Source organism: Drosophila montana, unplaced genomic scaffold, assembly GCF_035044405.1.
Source record: "Drosophila montana isolate Dmon_TW-CO22-7 unplaced genomic scaffold, ASM3504440v1 contig_3848_1, whole genome shotgun sequence".
NCBI classification, from domain to species: Eukaryota; Metazoa; Arthropoda; class Insecta; order Diptera; family Drosophilidae; genus Drosophila; species Drosophila montana.
The window spans coordinates 4,333,338-4,353,235 of record NW_026998720.1 but is presented as its reverse complement, the minus strand read 5'-3'; the positions used below and the strand labels follow the sequence as shown (position 1 = coordinate 4,353,235).

At 38.4% G+C, this 19,898-nt stretch overlaps 2 protein-coding genes and 1 long non-coding RNA gene across 6 annotated transcripts; all 3 read left to right on the top strand.

Annotated features, from left to right (window-relative positions):
• Positions 1-7,309: 7,309 nt before the first annotated feature.
• On the top strand, positions 7,310-8,073 carry LOC135438534 (uncharacterized). Its single transcript, XR_010437894.1, has 2 exons — positions 7,310-7,827; positions 7,884-8,073. It is a non-coding gene; the product is annotated as an uncharacterized LOC135438534 (long non-coding RNA).
• A 3,120-nt stretch (positions 8,074-11,193) lies between these two features.
• Positions 11,194-14,644, top strand: LOC135438589 (organic cation transporter protein-like). Of its 2 annotated transcripts, XM_064696951.1 has the most exons (7): positions 11,194-11,344; positions 11,669-12,069; positions 12,129-12,534; positions 12,616-12,845; positions 13,371-13,726; positions 13,795-13,840; positions 14,505-14,644. In XM_064696951.1, the coding sequence occupies exons 1-6, from the start codon at positions 11,199-11,201 to the stop codon at positions 13,822-13,824; spliced, it is 1,569 nt and encodes a 522-aa protein (XP_064553021.1). In that variant the 5' UTR covers positions 11,194-11,198; the 3' UTR covers positions 13,825-13,840; positions 14,505-14,644. The 2 variants fall into 2 exon arrangements, with proteins under 2 accessions (XP_064553021.1, XP_064553022.1); XM_064696952.1 differs by lacking the exon at positions 11,669-12,069 and having other exon boundaries at positions 11,212-11,344.
• On the top strand, positions 14,283-17,964 carry LOC135438590 (organic cation transporter-like protein). Of its 3 annotated transcripts, none has more exons than XM_064696954.1 (5): positions 14,283-14,846; positions 14,908-15,308; positions 15,368-15,773; positions 15,846-16,098; positions 17,249-17,402. In XM_064696954.1, exons 1-5 carry the CDS (start codon positions 14,701-14,703, stop codon positions 17,264-17,266), a joined length of 1,224 nt encoding a protein of 407 aa, XP_064553024.1. In that variant the 5' UTR covers positions 14,283-14,700; the 3' UTR covers positions 17,267-17,402. The 3 variants fall into 3 exon arrangements, with proteins under 3 accessions (XP_064553024.1, XP_064553026.1, XP_064553023.1); XM_064696956.1 differs by lacking the exon at positions 17,249-17,402 and adding an exon at positions 16,152-16,270 and having other exon boundaries at positions 15,846-16,087; XM_064696953.1 differs by having other exon boundaries at positions 14,295-14,846; positions 15,846-16,087; positions 17,249-17,964.
• Positions 17,965-19,898: the final 1,934 nt, after the last annotated feature.

Genomic DNA, 19,898 nt, shown 5'->3' with positions numbered 1-19,898 from the left:
TCATTCGTTTTCCGTTTACTTTTTAATGACACTTCCTGCGCATGTGGGCAATGCAATTTCAAAATGGCGCCCGTCCAGTTATCCTTTAAAGATGTGAGCTTTAATTCGAGTTGTGCCTTAAAATAATTCAAATATTCCAGAAACCTAATTAATTAAGTTCTTCGCGCTGCCGGCGGGCATCAATATTTTGTAGTCGCTGCCAAAGTCGTCGTCGACTGCGCAGCCCGTAGACAAGGACGTCTAACAAACAGGAATGTAATTATGAACTTTTTGTGCAGCTCATAATCAAATTAAAAGGTCGCGCAATATGGAAAAAAAGAAAATTTATGCGAATAAGTTGACTTATGTCGTGCAATTCACGACTAGCAGATGCCCTGTAAGTTGTATTTAAATGTTTCTCAGAGCCAGTAGCTAAATTTAACAAATTGTTTATAATAACTCTAGCCTGATATAGTTGTCCATAAAAGGCCTGAAGAGCTCGCACTATAGCTGCTCAGCTGACAAGGTGATACATAACACGGGTTACTTTCTTTTAATACTCAGACTATATATGCTCTTAAAAGCTTGTAGAGCTAGCAGCTAAGCTGGAAAACACGTTCGATAAAAAAAATAAAATATACTTGATAATATACTAGACGCTATATGTCAAATTTGGTGACTAGCTCTAAAATCCTAAAAGATATGTTTAAAAACCAATACTCGTGCTACTAGGTGGAGGTACGTTCAAAATTATAATTTCATACCTTTTATAGATTTTGAGATCGACGCATTCATACTTACATACCAAGAATATATATACTTTATGTGGCCGGATTTAAGCAATATGCTCTTTTTATTTATTTTCAATGGGTTCGGGGTATACAAATAAATTGATATAATATAATATACATATATAATTGTTTGTACGCGAACTTGATTTTAAGCCGATCATTTCTATAGAAGCTATATCATGTAGCGTCCGTTCCAGCCGACTCAGACATACTGCAATGAAATTACGGACCCATGCAAAGTTTCATCTAGATATCTTCTCATCTAAGAGAATTTGCCTAACAGAAGACAAATAGTCAGGAGTACCTGGCTATAACGAGTGATCTATAATATTGATTAAGAATGTATGCCTTTGGACTTTGATAATAACCGCTTGAATTCATTGCATATATCGTGACCAAATTATAATACCCAAGGTTAGCACATAATGAATAAAACTCATGGAGTATTATAATAATATATTTAAATTCCTTATTCTTTTTGCGTTTTTTTTATCGAGGATCGTGTGCAAATTTACAAAATATTCTTATAGCACATTCAAGAAGCTACATACAAAATTATTTGTTTGTATTCTGAGATCAAAGAGATCATAATAACGGACGAGTAGGGATCCAAATCTCTTTAAATACCCCTTTGCACTATTATTTGTTGAACAGGATATTATGAAAAGCTAAGAGAGAAAGAAGGGCTATCTTCGGCACGCCGAAGATTTAATACCCTTGCAGACCCAACCTTTTCGTAATACTCATAATGCTTTGCCCGTATCTAAGAAGCGCGGAAAATATTTAATGCCGAGTATGGTTAAGATGTCTTGAAAAAGAACAAGTTTTTCATACAAGAGCCTCATTTTCGACCGTTTCATTTCCTATGGCAGCTATATGATTTAGTGGTCCGATCTAGCCGCTTCCGACAAATGTACTGCGTGCAACAGAAAGACGATAGCTTTTAAACTGAGAGACTACGGACATGGCTATATCGACTCGGCTGTTGATACTGATATAGAATATATATACTTTATGGGGTCGGAGATGTCTCCTTCTATGCGTTACACATTTCGAGACAAAATTATAATACCCTCTGAATGGGTATAAAAAAAGTTGACCATTAAGTTTTTAGCTCTTTCAAACATTTTTTCACCTTGCATATTTTTTTTTCCTTGCTACTCCGGGACAGGTTAACGAGAAGCTACGCTTTGTGGTTTCCTTTGGCAACGGCTAATTGTCAGTTTGTCAAGACAGCAGCGCGGAGGCAATATCTCATTAAAATAGCTGTGGCCCTTGTAAGACGTTTTAGCCTCTTGATGGCGCTACGTCTTGATCCTTGCCAGCCTGCCGTTGACACTTCGGGATGCTGCACTGTAATTATGCCTTGGTGGCAACGTTTTCCACTCATTTGCATGCCAGCAGCCACGTTGAATTATTAGGGCTAATTGCACAGGTTTCCGTCGCTTCTGCACATGGCCCAAGTGTCAAATTACACGCGCGGCTATCAAAACCACAACTAACCCCGGCCCCGGTCCTGGCTCCGGCTCTGGCCCCGGATTGCCAAAGCAAACGCAACACGTTGTATGCCACCCTTAGCCAATGGGGTGGTTGCTTAACTTGCGGTTTTTATTTTTATTTTTTTGTCTACGTATCTATTTACACAGAGGGTGAGTAATGGGCTCTTAATTAGGCTCATATGATGTTTGCAAGAACCCATTTACGATATGTTTATTTGCGGCGGATCATAGATTCAGAGATTAGCTAAGCATGCGTGCAGGCAAATCCAATGAAGCAAGTGCCGAGCATATTATTGTGATACCATCGGGATGATTGCTTCATTGCGTACCTGATTATTAATGCTGATGCGTTTTCAATAAACCGAATATGCGAAAAAAAACTGCCCTTATTATCTATGCTATATATCTAGTTCTGGAATCATATAAGAAGATCTTTAAAAAATAGGATTATTGAGAATTTCATTTTAGAAATATGCTCGAACTCGACTATGAACTGGAAATATGTAATATCAGAAAGAAGCAGGTGTACGAAATTTCATCAAGACAGCTTCACCGAGTGCCCAGCTTAAATAGATGAATTAGTCAGTTAGATAATCGTTATTAAAAAAATATCCATGTACCTTAGGAGCTCGAAAATTCCCAATAAAATATAAATATCATTTTGTCACGAGCCTCTCCCCTTATATAATTTGACCGAACTTTAACAAAATTATACTTTTTACTAATCCCCATGTCATTAATCCGTCCGTCTGTCCGTAAGTATGAACGCAAGAATCCCAGAACCTATAAGCGTTAGAGAAATTTGAAATTTTAGCTGTAGGTCCTCCTAGTCCCCGCGCAGATCGAGTTTGTTTCCGATATTCGATAACTTGCCCCGTTTCCAAGTAATCGATCAAATTCGAAATAGAAATCCTGTTTTTTGAGCAATTTCGGCAAATAATATGAGCTAGAGTCACCAAAATTGACATGTACCTTCTAGAATAGTATATATATATCAAGTATTTATTATTTTGTACCTATCGCCTGTCGGAAGAAGAGGGTTCAGGGTATCCCGTAGTCGGGAGCTCCCGACTAGAACCTCTTACTTGTTTTTTATTGGATACTAACCATTGTTACGGTTCTACAGTAGCGAGTACGGTTGGGTATCCCCTAGTCGGTAATCCCGACAAGAGCCTCTTACTTGGTTTAATTCGTTTTTGTGGGGACTTAGCAGAGCACATCCTCTGATGCCTTACTAATGATAGGAATAGTCGGAGGTTCTGCGTATGAGCTGGTAATCCACATCCATGGATACAGCTTTAGATTCAAACGTTGGTATTTTATTTGATTTCCACTAATAATACTGAGGCGGCTTTGTTCTGTCTGAGGGTCTGTAACCTTTGATATGTATTATCTAAGCTAATCTAAAGATTAGATATTTTTACGCACATTGCATATTAGTATATTTTATAATTCTTAGAACTTTAGCATGATTCTATTTGGCTTACGATTTGTCCAAGTTGTCGTTGTAGTATGCTCTGCCGGACATTGGAAACTTCCTGTGGGGCATGCGGAAAACAAAACGATATTGCCAGACCCGTCGAATCGCTGGCATTGCGCCACTTGGCAACGTTTGATGACCTTTAATGGATGACCAGACCTCAGCAATATGCGAGGCGCAGGGCCGCCACATTTAATTGTCGTGGGGATAAAATGGTTTTTTTTTATACATTCATTTTCAGGGGCTAGTTTTAATTAGAGTCGCATGGAAGTATGCCTGCGGCGTTTCGTATCGTCCACTGCAATTCTTATGCAAATGCGTTTAATTACAAAACTGTGAAACTGAATTACGCAACATTGCGTTATTTTGGTGAATTACTCTCAAGTCCTCGAGCTTTCTCGCCAAGTTCGTGTGTTTAATTGCCCAACTCAACGCCTTTTTAATTACGAAAGTTTCTTGGGGGCCAAGGAACCAACAAAGCAACTCAAAATTGCCAACTGACGCCAGCCAGGCAGTCAAAGCATGGGCCAACATTTTCCATTTGCTATTTGAAATTTTTTTTCTTATTCCTGCTCAAATTGAATTTGCAGCTGACTTTGTAGCCAGTAAAATCGATTTTGATTGATTCAATTTCTTCGCGTGTGATAGCATGTCACAGATACACACATGAATGCTCCAGACCGTGGAGTTCTATCGCAGGCAGTGCTGCAGTGAAACCAGATGCATAGAATTTGTCTTAAACACAGCTCTATTTAATATATTATTAAATTATAATTATTATTTGTTAAAATTGTTGTAATTAAATTTATTTAAATTTAATGAATATAATGATATTGCCACGCAAATGTTGCATGACTCGCTTGATGTTCTGTCATGCTGTGCGTCTTGCGGGACACTCTAAACGACTTGTCAGCGACATTGTCTGCGAGCAGTCTTTTCTTGTCAGCAACAAACCGTGCTTATGTTATTCAGTTGAACCTGAAACATTGAGCTACTCCTGCTCCTAGGCTTGATTTTAGTGTAGTGTATTGAAATGAATAATGTCTGTCAATAAGCCAGACCAATCTGATGACGTGTCACCAAAATTATAAAATAATCTCAAGATCCCACCAAAAATCATCTCATCGCGACCCTGCTTGTCAAGTGTGAAGTTTTTGCCCACCCCATAAAATACATATGACGAAAAGTATCGACTATTTATTGGCCATCTAATACGTATGATCCCTGCCTACTAAGCTATTCCAATGTTTAGGCCAAGGAAAATTGAAAAAAAAACGCGCCCTCGTCGAGTCTAATAGAAAAATGTTTATAGATAAAAAGGCGACAAATTGAATTTGCAAAGGTCAGACATAAGTGTGACACTTATGATGGCAGGCATTCGCACTTCACGAAGGACACGAAATCCTTAAAGGAGAACTTGCAGGAATGTGCCTCTGACTGGATTTTCCATTTTTGAATTTCCATTTACTTTCGAAACTCTCATTTTCTTTTCGTTTTTTATTCTTTTGGCAAATTGAATTTGCGAAATGATTTGATTGTGCGTGGAAAAGCCTTCGGATCAGGGTGCGACCGAGGCGGCGGTCCAACCCCTTTTCTGTTCGAAAAAGGCCAAGGTAAACCGCATTAGGGATTTTAATTAACTGGCAAAAATGGTTAGACATGTCCATTAAAATATCATATTACACAAACTACAAACGTTTTTTACAGCACGCCAAATGGGTTGGCAAGGTTTTAATGGCTTATACCATGGGCTGGCTCAATGCGATATGTTATGAAGTCTTATTAACTTTCTGATAAATTTCAAAGCATGATTTTGTTGATTGGAAATCATATCTATTGGAAAAATAACGGATATTTAAAACTCAATTTAATAAACAATGGATAAGGGTTATTTAAATCTCAACTTGATAAACATTTGATTCGAATTTATGTATCTTATGAAGTATCTTAAGATAACTTGAACTTTATTTTACTTATAGATGGAACAAATTATATAATAATACAAGTATTTTGTACGAAGGCATATAAGTATTTTATGCTATTCATGCTATGCTCCGCATCCTTGCTTCAGTGCGAACAGATTTTGCTGTGCTGTGTCCATTATGAGCTTTATGGCAAACTACCGCTTCAGTTGGCAGTTCATTAAGCGAGACCATCCCTGCGATAACCAGAGCCGCTTCGTGCGGGTGTGTGTGTGTTGGCTCGTGTGTGTTATGAATATTCATATGTAGGCATGCGCGTTTGTTTTCTAATACCAAACGCAAACCAAGCCTGTGCTGCAAATTTAAACAAAACTATTTTTCTACCAAGCGCTTTATTTCTCGATTCTCAAAAATTGAAGTAGGCTCTGCAGTTTTCATGCATTTTTATTTTGCAATCATTTGTGGCGTGTTTCACGGTTGGTACCCTCAAATATCCTATATAGACATAGGTCAAAATTTCCCACACCCATTACTCGGTAAAATCTCATCCGATTTTTATTTGGTTTGGGTCTTTGCCCCTGGTTTGGCATATAGATCAATTTGGCATCTAAGTCTGGCAACATTATTCTTGGTAAAAATTCTTGTGGAAATAGTACCCTCAAATATCCTATTAGACAAAGGTAAAAATTTCCCACCCCCATTACTCGGTAAAATCACATCCGATTTTCACGTGGTTTGGGTCTTTCTTCATGGTTTGACCTCTTGATCTATATGGCGTCTACATCTGGCAACATTATTTTTGTTTTTGGGTTTTGTCTGATTTGCTTTAATCTTAAATTCAAAGCTCTACATGAGAACTTAATGAATCCGTGATTCAGGGATTCCGGAAATTTCGCTCGCAACAGCGGTTAATTGATTTACCGTCCGATCGGTTTCAAACTCATATACCAGCTGGTTTAGTTTATATTTTTGTACAAGAATTCAAATTTCAACTCATTAAATGTGTTCGACGTTGATTCAGAATGTTTCCTGATATTGAAAAGATCCCTTCGATAGTTACATGGAATGCAAAGTATTTGCTTGTCTTATGTCTGCAGAAGTTTAAAATTATTCGCTTCTTTCCAATTTGTAAGAATAAAAATGTCGGGATCTGTTTTTATTGCACAATATTTTTTTATCTCAATATCTAGAAACGTTTGCAATGCAAAACGTATGCGATCGATTTTGTCAATAGTTCTATAATTTATAGTAGACCGATGTTGATAAGATAAGATAAGGCATAAAAGGAGACCAGAAAAACCAATAAATGCTGCGTTATGCAAGAACTTAATTTACGACTAAATATTCATATGACAGCTTATTATATAGTGGTCCGATCCAGCCGATTCGGATACTAAAAGTAACCACCTTTTAAGGCTTATTGCATTTTTTGTCGGTGCCAAATGTGATATAGGAAAGTAGATTGACCTGCTCTGAGTTGGGTGGGTACAGAAAAGGATAGATCCAACAACTTTAGTATTCTGAAAGTCAATCAGTCATACTTGTGTGGTAATTGTTTTTTACCGCACAATATCATATAATTATAAATATAGATGGTAGTAATACACATGATATTCCTTAATCTTATTTTACAAGCATTATGCACACACTGGCTGTTCTGTGTAAAATCTGTCAAACAAAAGATATTAAATTTGTTTTTACTTGAAATAGAGTTAGGGCACTGGCTAACTAAAAGCGAGTTTTGGGAACTCTCTATTCTGGACAAAGGTGTATGGTGAATTGAATGCAGCACGTGCTTGACATATATGTAAATAACACAATGTTGGAAGTGGACAAAATGTTGGAAAAATGCGGCGATTTCAGTCGGCAGCAGCTAATCATGCTGTTACTCTGTTCTCTGAAACGCGGTTCGGTTCCCTGACTCGTAGATTGATCAGAGATTAACTGCTGCCGACTGAAATCGCCGCATTTTTCCAACATTTTGTCCACTTCCAACATTGTGTTATTTACATATATGTCAAGCACGTGTTGTGTTAAAGAATATCAAGTCTATTACCAAAGACAATATATGTTTATATTGTCTTTGGTATTACCACCAAATTGTGTATAGCGGCAATTTTGAGGACGTGTTCTTCTTACTACAGCCTGCGGATGGGGTAAGGGTTCTTCTCATTCTTATACTGCACACCATCATTAACAACTGCACTGTAAGGCCAATAACAATAGCAAAATTGCCATTCAATAGATCTTCAAGCTGTGGTATGACTGATGGACTTTCAAGATACTTAAGGTGTTGGCTTCACCCTGTTCTGTACCCACCCACCTCCGACCAGGACAAAGAATTCAACAAGTCTTAACGTGTGGTTGTCTTGAATGATAATAAATGTTACTATGTCAGGAAATTTCAAAACGATTTTAAAATGATCATCAAAGTCGCTCACTAGGTTAGTTTTAGCATACAAACAATGTATTTATATGATCAATTACAGTTAGATTTACTTAACAAAAAGTTTACCAATTAAAAAATTTCAAAAGTTTCCTGATCTGCCTGATCTGTTTGAGAGAAATCTATGTTCAGACATGACATGCCATGAATAAATCGAAAATTATAAGAGCTTGATACTCCAAACTTGTTTTGTTAGCTCTCGTATAGTATATTTAGATTAAGAATATTTTCCTTCGTGGATGCCTCCCCCATTTATTGTGGCTGCTTAAGGGATAATTGATCAGAATTAAATTCTAGCAATAATCATACAATGCATAGATACGTCAAACAGCAGAATAATCGAATCACGATAAATCGCAACGAGTGATCCCCATGGGTGCCTGTGACCATTTTGTTATGCCCAGAGAGAGTAAGACTGCTGAGAGTGGCAGTCGAACGCCGGCCTCGAAAGCCGAACGATCAGTATGAAGCCTCATTTTCGCTCAGCGCGCAACGTCGCTGCGACTGATGCTTTTTATACCCTGAACCCATTAAAAATGGGTAAACAGGGTATAATGTATTTGTGCAAATGTATGTAACAGGCAGAAGGAAGCATCTCCGACCCCATAAAGTATATATATTTTTGATCAGCATCGCAAGCCGACTCGATCTAGCCATGTTCGTCTGTCTGTATATGTGAGAATCTCAGAACCTATAAGAGCTAGAGACTGGGTATGTAGGTTCTCTTAGTGCATGCGCAGTACGAGTTTATTACCGATAATTACCGTTGCACCGTTTTCGATAAGAATCGATAGCGAAATCCTGTTTTTTGAGCAAATCTCTTAAGTTATAAGAGCTTGTAACGAACACGACCGTTACGCTGGGCATATTTCGCCTAACACTCGTGTTGTGCATTGGAAGCGTATTCCGTCTACGGGTTCCGACCGTGCTCAGGGGAAGTGGCGTGGCAACTTCCCTTCATATGCGATGTTATTTACTTAAGGTGCCCAAAGAAAATTAAGATTTCATTTTGTCATATAATTGTACTCGAAGATTATTTAAATTCATGATAGTGCTTCATTATACATAGCGTTAAAAAAATAACGGTGAGATATAAAACTAAACATAATCTGGGCAAAAGCATACAAGAGCGAGATTACACTTCAAAAATACACTTCAAAAATACTATACAGCTGGTCTGCACGATTGAACAAAAAGAAATCATCTGCAATTACGAAGGCTGATTAGGAGTAGACCCGCTGACTATAACCGCGGTTCAAATAATATGTTTAATTTACATAGGGTATGCACTTGATATTATTTGCTTGGCTTATTACCTTTCTATTTAGTTCACACAGTACTCACTACTTTAGTAAAATCCAACGATGTCAGCAGGCCTGTTGACGACGATGATGTGCTGTGGAATCTTAATCGAATTGTGTGAATTATTTTTGTAGAGTAGTCAGCGACATATACACGCTAAATCACGATCGAAAGACAATATCAGTGATCAGTAAAACGGAAGGAGATGCAATTTGGATTTCACGTATACTTATGCCCTTCAATTAAACCTATAGCCAGTATGCCGTTTAACAAATATAGTTAAAGTTGAAAATCCGTGTTCGGATCTGCACCATGATTGATCAACAGGCTAACGATATCTATGTGTCCCTGCTCGGTTACCTAGACCATGACCGTCCAACCAACATTATCCTGGGCATTAGTATAGCTCAGACAGTTGGCATTGTTGCGCGATCCTCGATAACTTCCCAAAATAAGTTCGGCAGCCTCCAGATTGTCCAGGTTTGCGGCAATATGGAGAGTCGTCATGCCATCGGGGCCCTTGATGGTCACATCGGCGCCGCATTGGAGGAACTGCGTACGCATATTGCATTTATCATTCATGACGGCGCACATTAGAGAGAGAGCCGTTCGCAATTCGCTGTTAACAATATTGACACAGAACTGGGACCTGGCGCCTTTGCAGAGCAGTAGATAGGTCATTTGCAGGGTGCCCGAATGGGCCACCAGATGCAGGCAGACTGAATCCCGGCAACCAGATCATCGTTCTGCACGACAGAGTTCATTTCGCGAATTGAATTACTTGCCACCGCATTATACCTCTCAGTCTTACCAAAAATTATATCTCTCATAAAAAAAGGAACTAAACCATCAAATTTGTAATGTATGCACACATATACAGAAATTCTTGCGCTTGCAGCCACGTGGCTTGCCAATGTATCAGCTTGTATCAGCGGGCAGCAAGCGCAAATTCCAAATATTTCTGTATACATGTACACACACACATTTATGCGCGTCTTTATTCTATTCTATCAACAGCATTGCAGTTGCGATTGTATTGTTTTCTGTGCTGCTATTTTAATTCGTTTTTTTCTCACCAGGATTCAATTATTGGTGTGGCTGTTAAGTAGGAGCGGCGGCAAGTAGTGTGGTCTGTTACGAGTTCGAGACCTATCAAGGAAACACTTCTCTTTTTAAATTAATTTCTATTACTGCTGAAGCAAATGGGGGTGTAGCGCGAGCTGAATTTGGTGTTGTTAGAAAAAGGTTCAGGGTGTTCCCCAGTCGAGAACTCCCGACAAGAGCCACTTACTTGTTTTAATGTCAAAGCGATCATATATACAGACGAAAGGACGGACATCGACTAGTCATACCAAAATGTGGAGATCTACTTGTGTGGTAATTTTGTTATTGTAATGTATTGTAAAGTGAACTATTAACGATGGTATGTAGTATGAGAGTGAGAAGAGCCCTTGCCCCATTCGTAAGCTATAATCAAAAGAACACGACATCCCGCTTACACTAGTTTGTGGTAATACACTTGATATTCTTTAATCTTATTTTACAAGCATTATGCACACACTGACAGTCTCTGCAAAATCTGTCAAACCTAAATTATAAAATTTGTTTTTTCATGAAATAGATTGAAATGCGTTGCAAATGCTACAAGTGCAGCGGTACGATGAGGGCACTGACTAACTAGAAGCGAGTTCTGGGAAGTCTCTTTATTCTGGACAAACGTGTATGGTGAATTGAACGCAGCACTTGCTTAACATATACAGCACTTGCTTACATAACAGAATGTTGGAAGTCGACATAATGTTGGAAAAATGCGGCGATTTCAGTCGGCAGCAGCTAATCATGCTGTTACTCTGTTCTCTGATCAATCTACTATCAGCCATGCATTTCCGATCGTACTCGATCCTTAATACTGTGCCCAAGTTTTGGTATGTAATAGAGCCCTGCATCGAGTCAACCGAAACCCGGTTCGGATACCCGACACCGAAAATTCAGCTTAATCAAACTATTAGCTCGAGCTAATCTAGTTCACATTAAATTCAATTATTTTGGTTGCGTTCGACCTACTAGTTTTGTAGTGCGTATGTTTGAATAAAGTCTATTCGATCATTTCACAGCTAATTAGTCGAAAGCTCGAGTCTGTCGATTGAGTATCCGAGCCTGATTCACATGAACTAACCGACGCAGGGCTCTAGTATATATAAGAATCTTAATTACATGGCGTATACTTAACCTCTGTCCATAACACCCAGGTGTGCTGATGGGCTGGACTCGGGGGCACCACCACCAAAATATTCCGACTGCAACCCATTGTACACTAATTCAACCAATTCTGGTACCTGCAAAAAGTTCAACTATGAGCATTACATGGGCTATCAGAGTTTCGTCAGTGAAATGAACTGGATATGCGATGAATATTGGAAAATTAACTGGGGAGACTCCGTGTTCCTTGCGGGCAGCTTGATAGGCAATCTAGTTATGGGCTATTTGGCAGATAGAATGGGTCGGGTGCCCATACTTGTTCTGGCCAATGTCATAACCATATTGGGCAACTTTTTGACAATCTTTGGCATGAGTCTGGAACTTTTTTGTATATTTCGTTTTATTACCGGCTTCGTCATTAACAGCAACTTTTTTATTATTCGCATTCTAAGTAAGCAAAACAATCACAGCATTATAGAATGTTTAATTTAATCGACAATCATTTCGCAGTTGTGGAATATATGCGTCCGTCTTTGCGCACCGTTTGCCTGAACATCTGCTTCGGTTTCATTTTCTTTTTGGGCATGGTAAGCACACCTTGGTTAGCAATCCTCTTGGGTTCTTGGCGTCGTTTCATGCTTCTCGAAATGCTGTCAATAATTGTGGTGCCGATTTTTTTTTATTTTGTGCCGGAGAGCGTACAATGGCTGATCTCAAGGCAGAAATATGACGAGGCTATAGCCTCCCTAAAGCGTGTGGCTAAAACTAATGGCCGCCAAATTGATGACAGCGTCTTTGAAGAATTCATTAAGGACTGTCAATTAAGTCAGCAAAGTACGAAGAAACACGCAAATCTGCTTGACCTCTTCAGGACGCCGCGCCTACGCCGAACCTTTTTAATAATGTTGTTTGAATTGTGAGTAAACACCTGATCGAATGAACTTGCTAATGTGTATCAATCTGTTGTTTCTACACCCTCATTCGCCCATCTACATAGCATCGTACTTCCCTACTACTGTAAACTCATCGTATATTATGTGCGTCGTTTTGAGATTTCGCCGTTTGTAATGTCCTCATTGCGCGCAACTACTATTCTGCCTGCTTGCTTGACGGGAATTATCCTGAAAGATCGCATAGGACGCAAGGCCTTGGCTTTGACAATACGGCTCCTTATTGTCCTTCTCCTCTCACTATCAAGCGTCTTCGTCTCACACGCTGCTACTCGCTGTAAGTCTTATATATTTTACTATATATACGTAGTTGTTTGTGCTGAAGAACAGGTTCCAATAGTTGTGTTGCGAACTAGTTTCTTTCTTGCTTAAAAATTTTATTAGTTTTCATTTTTCACCGATTTGGAAAAACCAACCCACCCTATTTACGTTATTAATGAAACACTGAAATTGAATTAGGAATATATTACAATTTTTCTTTATTTACTGCATAAATTTCGAATATATACATATAAAGTTATGATGATCTTCATTTTTTTATATTGATAATAATAACTTAACCGGTATGTAAGTGAAAACTAATATTTAAAGCTGAACTGGAAATAAGAAGATGTTTGTGTTTTAATTTTACTTGCACTTTTATGGTCTTCATGACAGAATTATTATACCTTCTTCTACTTCTAGACAATGAGTAAAATATGAAACCAATTTAAAAACAAACAAATTTTCTTGGATATTTTATTTAGTTTCGCTTACAATACTTGCCCACAAATAAAACTATGCATACTTTCTTCCCCCACAGTACTATTCACGTTCTTCGTAATTGGGTGCATTCTTTGCCACATTTCCTTCCACTCAAATATCCAGTATACCATGGAGCTAATTCCAACATGTGTGCGTGGCCAGGCATTGGGTGCTATCAATGATGCATTCCTTATGTACATAATATGCATAAAATACATTTTGAACGTGCCTACAGTCTTCTTGCCGTTGCCGGAAATCATTCTGGGCGTCCTCAATTTGATGGGTGTCTGCTTTTGCTTGCTGTTGCCGGAGACACTGAATCGCACGCTGCCCTGTTCATTGGAGGATGGCGAGAAGCTTGGCATTGACGAGCATTGGTACACATTTGGGTGCATAAAGAAGCGCACGCAGCCGGTAAATAGACTAGCTCCGGCAGGTGGCAAGTTGCATTTCGTATCAACTAAGTTATCCTTTTTTTTTAGGAAGAGCTTGATAACTCCTTAGCACCATGAAATGCGATATATGAAGGTAGGGTATAAATATTCTATGCCAATTGCTTTTCTTCTCATTTTAGATATAAATCCTTCACCCATTTTCCACCCGTGGAAAGTTAAAATCTACTCGTCCTATTAACATAAATATTACACCATTAATAGTTTAACTGCTGTGTTACATAAAGCTAAAAATAATCATTTTGAAGGCATTTTCTATTTGAAGAGAAGTGAATTTAGAAATTATTGAAGTCAGTCAGTCAGGACAAAAAGTTTGATTTATATAGACATTAAAAATGTTTGCAGGAAAAATACGAACCGGTGCCAAGTTTCATCAAGATAACTATAAATCTGACGCTTGGCTAAATATGAATACAAGATGGCTGTTTCCAAAGATATTTCAACAAACGTAGCATTTGGGAAATGTCTACAAAGGCATTAAATTTTCGGCTTTCCAAAGATATTGTTACTTTCTCGTGCTTCGATTGAACTCGTCGAGTGGACCGAATAAATTTTTTGTCTGCAACTCGAACAGCTTTGAGTCTTTACTCGCTCGACAAACATTTGTTCGCATATCCAGAACGCGTTTCAGTTGCCTTCATGCATGGCTATGTTTTTAATATTATCTAACTAGCATTATAGCACACACAGACAATTCTCTGTTAAATCTATCAAATCAAAATTATAAAATTGTTTTTCAGGAAGCTGAGACTTACCGCTAACTCAAAGCTTTAAATGACTGTAGTAATTAAGTGAATATACAAATTAAACAAAGTGAGATGCGATGCAAGTGCCACAAGTGCAGCGGTACTCTGGGAAGTTCTGGGAAGTTCCTGTTCGTGTCAAAGGTACACAGCGAGTGTAAATGCAGCAAGTGCTTGAAAGATAAATAACAAAATGTTGGAAGTGGACAAAATCTTGGAAAAATGCGGCGATTTTGGTCGGATGCAGCTGATCATACTAATACTCACTAGTCTGCTTAATGTGATCTTGGCCATGCATTACGAATCTGAAACGATAATCACTTATGTGCCAATCTTTTGGTATGTATAAGGACTATACTTATAACGTGGCGTATACTTAACGCCTGTCAATAACGCCCAGGTGTGCTGATGGTCTAGACTCGGGGGCAGCACCACCAAATATATCCAACTGCCATCCACTGCAAACTAATTCGACTAACTATAGCTCTTGCAAACACTACAAATATGAGTCATACATGGGCTATCATAGTTTCGTCAGTGAAACCGACTGGATATGCGATGATATGTGGAAACTGAACGTGGGAAGCGCACTGTACTCTTTGGGTTCCTTGTTAGGCACCCTTGTTCTGGGCTATATGGGGGACAGAGTGGGTCGGCTGCCCGCTCTTATTTTGGCCAATCTCATTTCAATGGTTGGCAACTTTTTGACAATCTTTGGTACCAGTCTGTTCACTTTTTGTATATTTCGAATTATTAATGGCTTCGCCACTGACACCAACTATTCAATGATGTACATTTTGCGTGAGTAGAAGGATAATGGCTTTAGTTTTTATTTAATGTAATCAACAATCACTAAGCAGTTGTGGAACATATACGTCCTTCTTTGCGCACAATTTGCCTGAGTATCACTGTCGGCATCTTTTACTGCTTGGGCGCGATAAGTGCACCTTGGATGAGCCTGCTATTGGGCACCTGGCGTAGTTTCCTACTTTTCAGCTCGATCCCATTAATAATAGTGCCCTTCTTTTATTTCATTGTGCCGGAAAGCGTACAATGGCTGATCTCAAGGCGAAAATATAACCAGGCTGTAGCGTCCCTGAGGCGTGTGGCTAAGATCAATGGTCACCAAATAGAAGACAGCGTTTATGAAGAATTCATTATGAACTGCAAATTAAGTCAGCAAAATAATAAGATCGACCCAAATCTGCTGCACCTCTTCAGGACGCAGCGCCTACGCCGCATCCTTTTAATATTGGCGTTCGAAATGTAAGTAGAAAGTTGAATCACAAATTCGCAGCAATCTGTTGTTTCTACGCCCTCATCCGCTTATCCACATAGGGCCGTCATTTCCTTTTCTCACTTTATCATCACACGTAAACTATATACTAGTAGTAGGTTTTCGTACTTTGCTTGGAGATCGATTGGAAACACCACAATTCTGCCTGCTTGGCTGATAGCCTTAGCTTTTCAAGATATCATCGGACGCAAGGCAATGATTGCCACATCGCTAATCTGCTGTTGCTTTTTTACCTTGATGACGAACATCGGTCTATTTGATGGCGCTTCCACCACTGATCGCAGTAAGTCAAAGGTATTTAATCATTGTCTTAGTTATTCGTACTGAAGATCAGGTTCCGATTTCAGATAATATATATTGTTAGATGAGTCACGACTCACTACAAAATGCTACTATTTAGCTTGATTTTTATAATATTTAGAGAAAAAATAAACCTGGTTCCATTGCGTTCTCACAACTTAAAGAACTTGAAGAACATATGCTTTGTCGGAAAAAAAAACCTAAAGCTGACCATCCACCTATCCAAAATGTATGTATACATACTTGTTTACTGTGTACTGAGGTTAGGTCTGTAGCTGATCAAGCTGCTGATCAATATTCCCCGGCCATGCATTTCCAATCTCCATCGATCATCAGTTTTTTGCCAAAGTTTGAATATGTAATATGTGCATCGTGTCAACCAAATTTTATCGGCCCAAGCTGTTTTTCCTTTGTGAAGCTGAGATGAGATGAGAGAATATTTCTCCATATAAGAACCTAACTTTCCACCAATATTTCCCATGGCAGCTATATCATATAGAGGCCCGATGTTGAGAAGATTTTAAATACATATGACGATCATAGTGGAACTTATAAATCCCGAGTTTGGTCAACTTATCTTAATAAAAATTAAAAACAAAAGTTTCCATACCAGGACCTTCTTTTCGACCGATCGTTCCCATGGCAGCTATATGATTTAGTAGTCCGATATTGATAGGATTCAGTATATATATGAGGAGCATAGTAAAACTTGGAAATGCCGATTGTGGTCAAGATATCTTGATGAAAAAAAGTTTTTCAAACAAGAACATACTTTTCGACCGATCGTTCCTATGGCAGCTATATGATCTAGTAGTCCGATCCAGCCGGTTCCGATATATGTACTGCGTGCAACAGAAAGAGGGGCTCCTGCTAAGTCAATGACGATAGTTTTTAAATTGAGAGAATAGTTCGCATAGAAGCAGACAGACTGGTATGGCTATATTCACTCGACTGTTGAGACTGATCAAGAATATATTCACTTTATAGGGTCGGAGATGTCTCCTTCTATGCGTTACATATTTCGAGACGAAATTATAATACCCTCTGCAAGGGTATACAAAATTTTAACTTTACCTTTTCACATTTTTGTTAGTTAAATTTATTTTTTATTAATTATGTGCACTTTCTGTACACTCTCCCACAGCCAGCACATTACAGATAATGTTTTCATTGACTGGGATTTGTTTTTGTAACGTTGCCTTTAACACGGCCTCTTTGTACGCTGTGGAGCTGTTGCCAACATGTGTGCGTGGCCAGGGAGATGCCGCTGTAGATATTTTTGGCAGAGTGGTCCAATTGATTTGTGCCTATGTTCTTAACGTGAATGCTACGTTCTCGCCGCTTCCGGAAATTATTTTGGTTGTGCTCACTTTGCTGTCCGCCTGCTTGAGCCTGCTGCTGCCGGAGACAACTAATCATACGCTGCCCTGTTCACTGGAGGATAGCGAGGAGCTTGGAATTGACGAGCACTGGTACACATTTCCGTGCATAAAAAAGGGCATGTAGTCGGTAACAAAACGCGCTATTAACTTATAACTCCGTTATTTGAAATGGAAGGGCTTGATGAATTCTCGGCACCATGAAATATTATAAATGGAAGTAAAGTAGGGAAGTATTCTATTCCGAAGTTAGGTATACAAAATAGGGCCTATTTTATTTCGTTTTGCAAACGAAGTAGAATATATAAATTTGATTATATATCTTAACTCGTTTTCAATACGAAATAAGATATGTAACTATATAGACCACCAACCAAAATTTATATTTTATCACAAAAATTGTACTGTAGTCGTTCCACACAAATTCGATTACCATAAAAAATTGACCAGCAATTGCCACTAAAAATTAGGGCAAATGATACATTCTTTATTTCGTTTTGAAGAGCACGCAGAGTATATGAAAATATTTTGTTTAAAAATCATCGCATATCGCACGAAACGAAGTCCTGCAGCTTATACTCTACGGACTAAGGTGTTCTTATTGCTAATAAGTTCTAAATGCGAGAAAGAGAAGGATAATTAGCACAGAACCGGGTCCGCCCGGTGGAATCGCTTTCGCTGCGATTAGTATTTCAATTAATATTCCACCAAGCATAATTCTACGACTGCTTAAAAGACTAAGAAAATATGATGGCAACGGAACACTAGCATTCCAGTTTAGTCCACGGAGGGAAAATAAAAAGAACTATTTTTGTACAAATTAAATTCTGTATTGATGAAACGATTAAGAATCAAAATCAAGAATAGGACGCACTAGAGATGTAAAGAGGGTCATGCTCGGGTGCTAAGTTGTTAAATGCAAAAATGGTTTGGGGGAGAGTTTTTTATAGAAATAAAATACCGTGAATAATTTATAATAGTATATATTTAAGAGTTGAACGTGACATCCACTAGGCATTCAACTCTTCTTGTAATAGATTACATACTCTTCTTGTAATAGATTACAGGAAGATATACCCTTACATGCAAGGCACAACTTCACATCCTTGTCATAATTATTACGCTTAAGTGAGAAAATACCGAGAATTTAAGGAAGAGCGTAAAAGGTAGGGTGAGGACCCCAGAAGTCACTTGGTTAAATAGACAATATGAATTTATAACAAGAGGTTCTCGTCGGGAGGGGATACCCTGAACCCTCTTCTTCCGACAGGCGATAGGTATAAAATGAAAGATACCTGATACATATATACTATACTAGAAGCTAAATGTCAAGTTTGGTGACTCTAGCTCATATTATTTGCCGAAATTGCTCAAAAAACAGGATTACGATATCGATTTTTATCGATTACTTGGAAACGGGGCAAGTTATCGACTATCGGAAATAAACTCGATCTGCGCGGGGACTAGGAAGACCTACAGCTCAAGTCTCTAGCTCTTATAGGTTCTGAGATCCTTCATACATACTGACAGACGAACAGACAGATAGACGGACATGGCTAGATCGATTCGGCTATTGATGCTGATCAAGAATATATATATTGAATGGGGTCGGAGATACTTTCTTCGTCCTGTTACATACATTTGCACAAATACATAATACCCCTTTTACCAATGGGTTCAGGGTATAAAAAGGACCTTAAGGGTCATGTTACTCAGATACTCTGCAGTTTGCTCTATGAGAAAAGCTATCAATTTGGAAATACCTTTCTAGTTTTCGTCATCAGATTTATTGCCTATCCATGGAGAGGAATGATAAGCGATTTCTTTGTTATGTCATTGAAAGATAAAAAGTCAACAGATATATCATGAATAGCTGACTACTGCATAGCTGCAGAAGTCAGAGTAATTTCTCGATTTATAGAATTTTTTATAGTAGCACGATTTCACATGTGTTCATCTCATTATTTCCTTTGAGAACTGCACTATCAACTAGACAATCAACTAGAACGCAGACAACAAAAATCAAGAATATCGTTGAGCTTCTTAATATCAGCTAGATTCGATCAGCTGGTTTGAATGACTTGTCAGGCACTCAAATTGTTAGTTTAATTACCAAATCAATGGCAAGATCCAATGGCTATTCGAATTCAAAACAAAATCCAAATCAGGGAATCTATCTTTTAAGTTTCGATGGGGTTTAACCTTTGATAAGGACAGCTTTTATTGACCTAGAAGCTAACATTAAGTTTCAACAGCCGACTCAACCGCTCTGATTAATCTGTAAGTAGTGTATTTGAAAGGAAACACTGACCATTCTGAGACAACAGATGTCGCGGTATAAGCGATATCGAAATCGAAAGCAAACGAATCTAAATAAAGGAAAGTTTAGATTTAAGATCTCTTAATATTTTGAGA

Coding starts and splice junctions, on each gene's coding strand:
- LOC135438589 (XM_064696951.1), top strand. CDS start 11,199: ATGTTGGAAGTCGACATAATGTTGGAAAAATGCGGCGATTTCAGTCGG. Junction 11,345..11,668: donor AATACTGTGCCCAAGTTTTG/GTATGTAATAGA, acceptor CATAACACCCAG/GTGTGCTGATGGGCTGGACT. Junction 12,535..12,615: donor TTAATAATGTTGTTTGAATT/GTGAGTAAACAC, acceptor CCATCTACATAG/CATCGTACTTCCCTACTACT.
- LOC135438590 (XM_064696953.1), top strand. CDS start 14,701: ATGTTGGAAGTGGACAAAATCTTGGAAAAATGCGGCGATTTTGGTCGG. Junction 14,847..14,907: donor ACTTATGTGCCAATCTTTTG/GTATGTATAAGG, acceptor AATAACGCCCAG/GTGTGCTGATGGTCTAGACT. Junction 16,088..17,248: donor CGCTTCCACCACTGATCGCA/GTAAGTCAAAGG, acceptor ACTCTCCCACAG/CCAGCACATTACAGATAATG.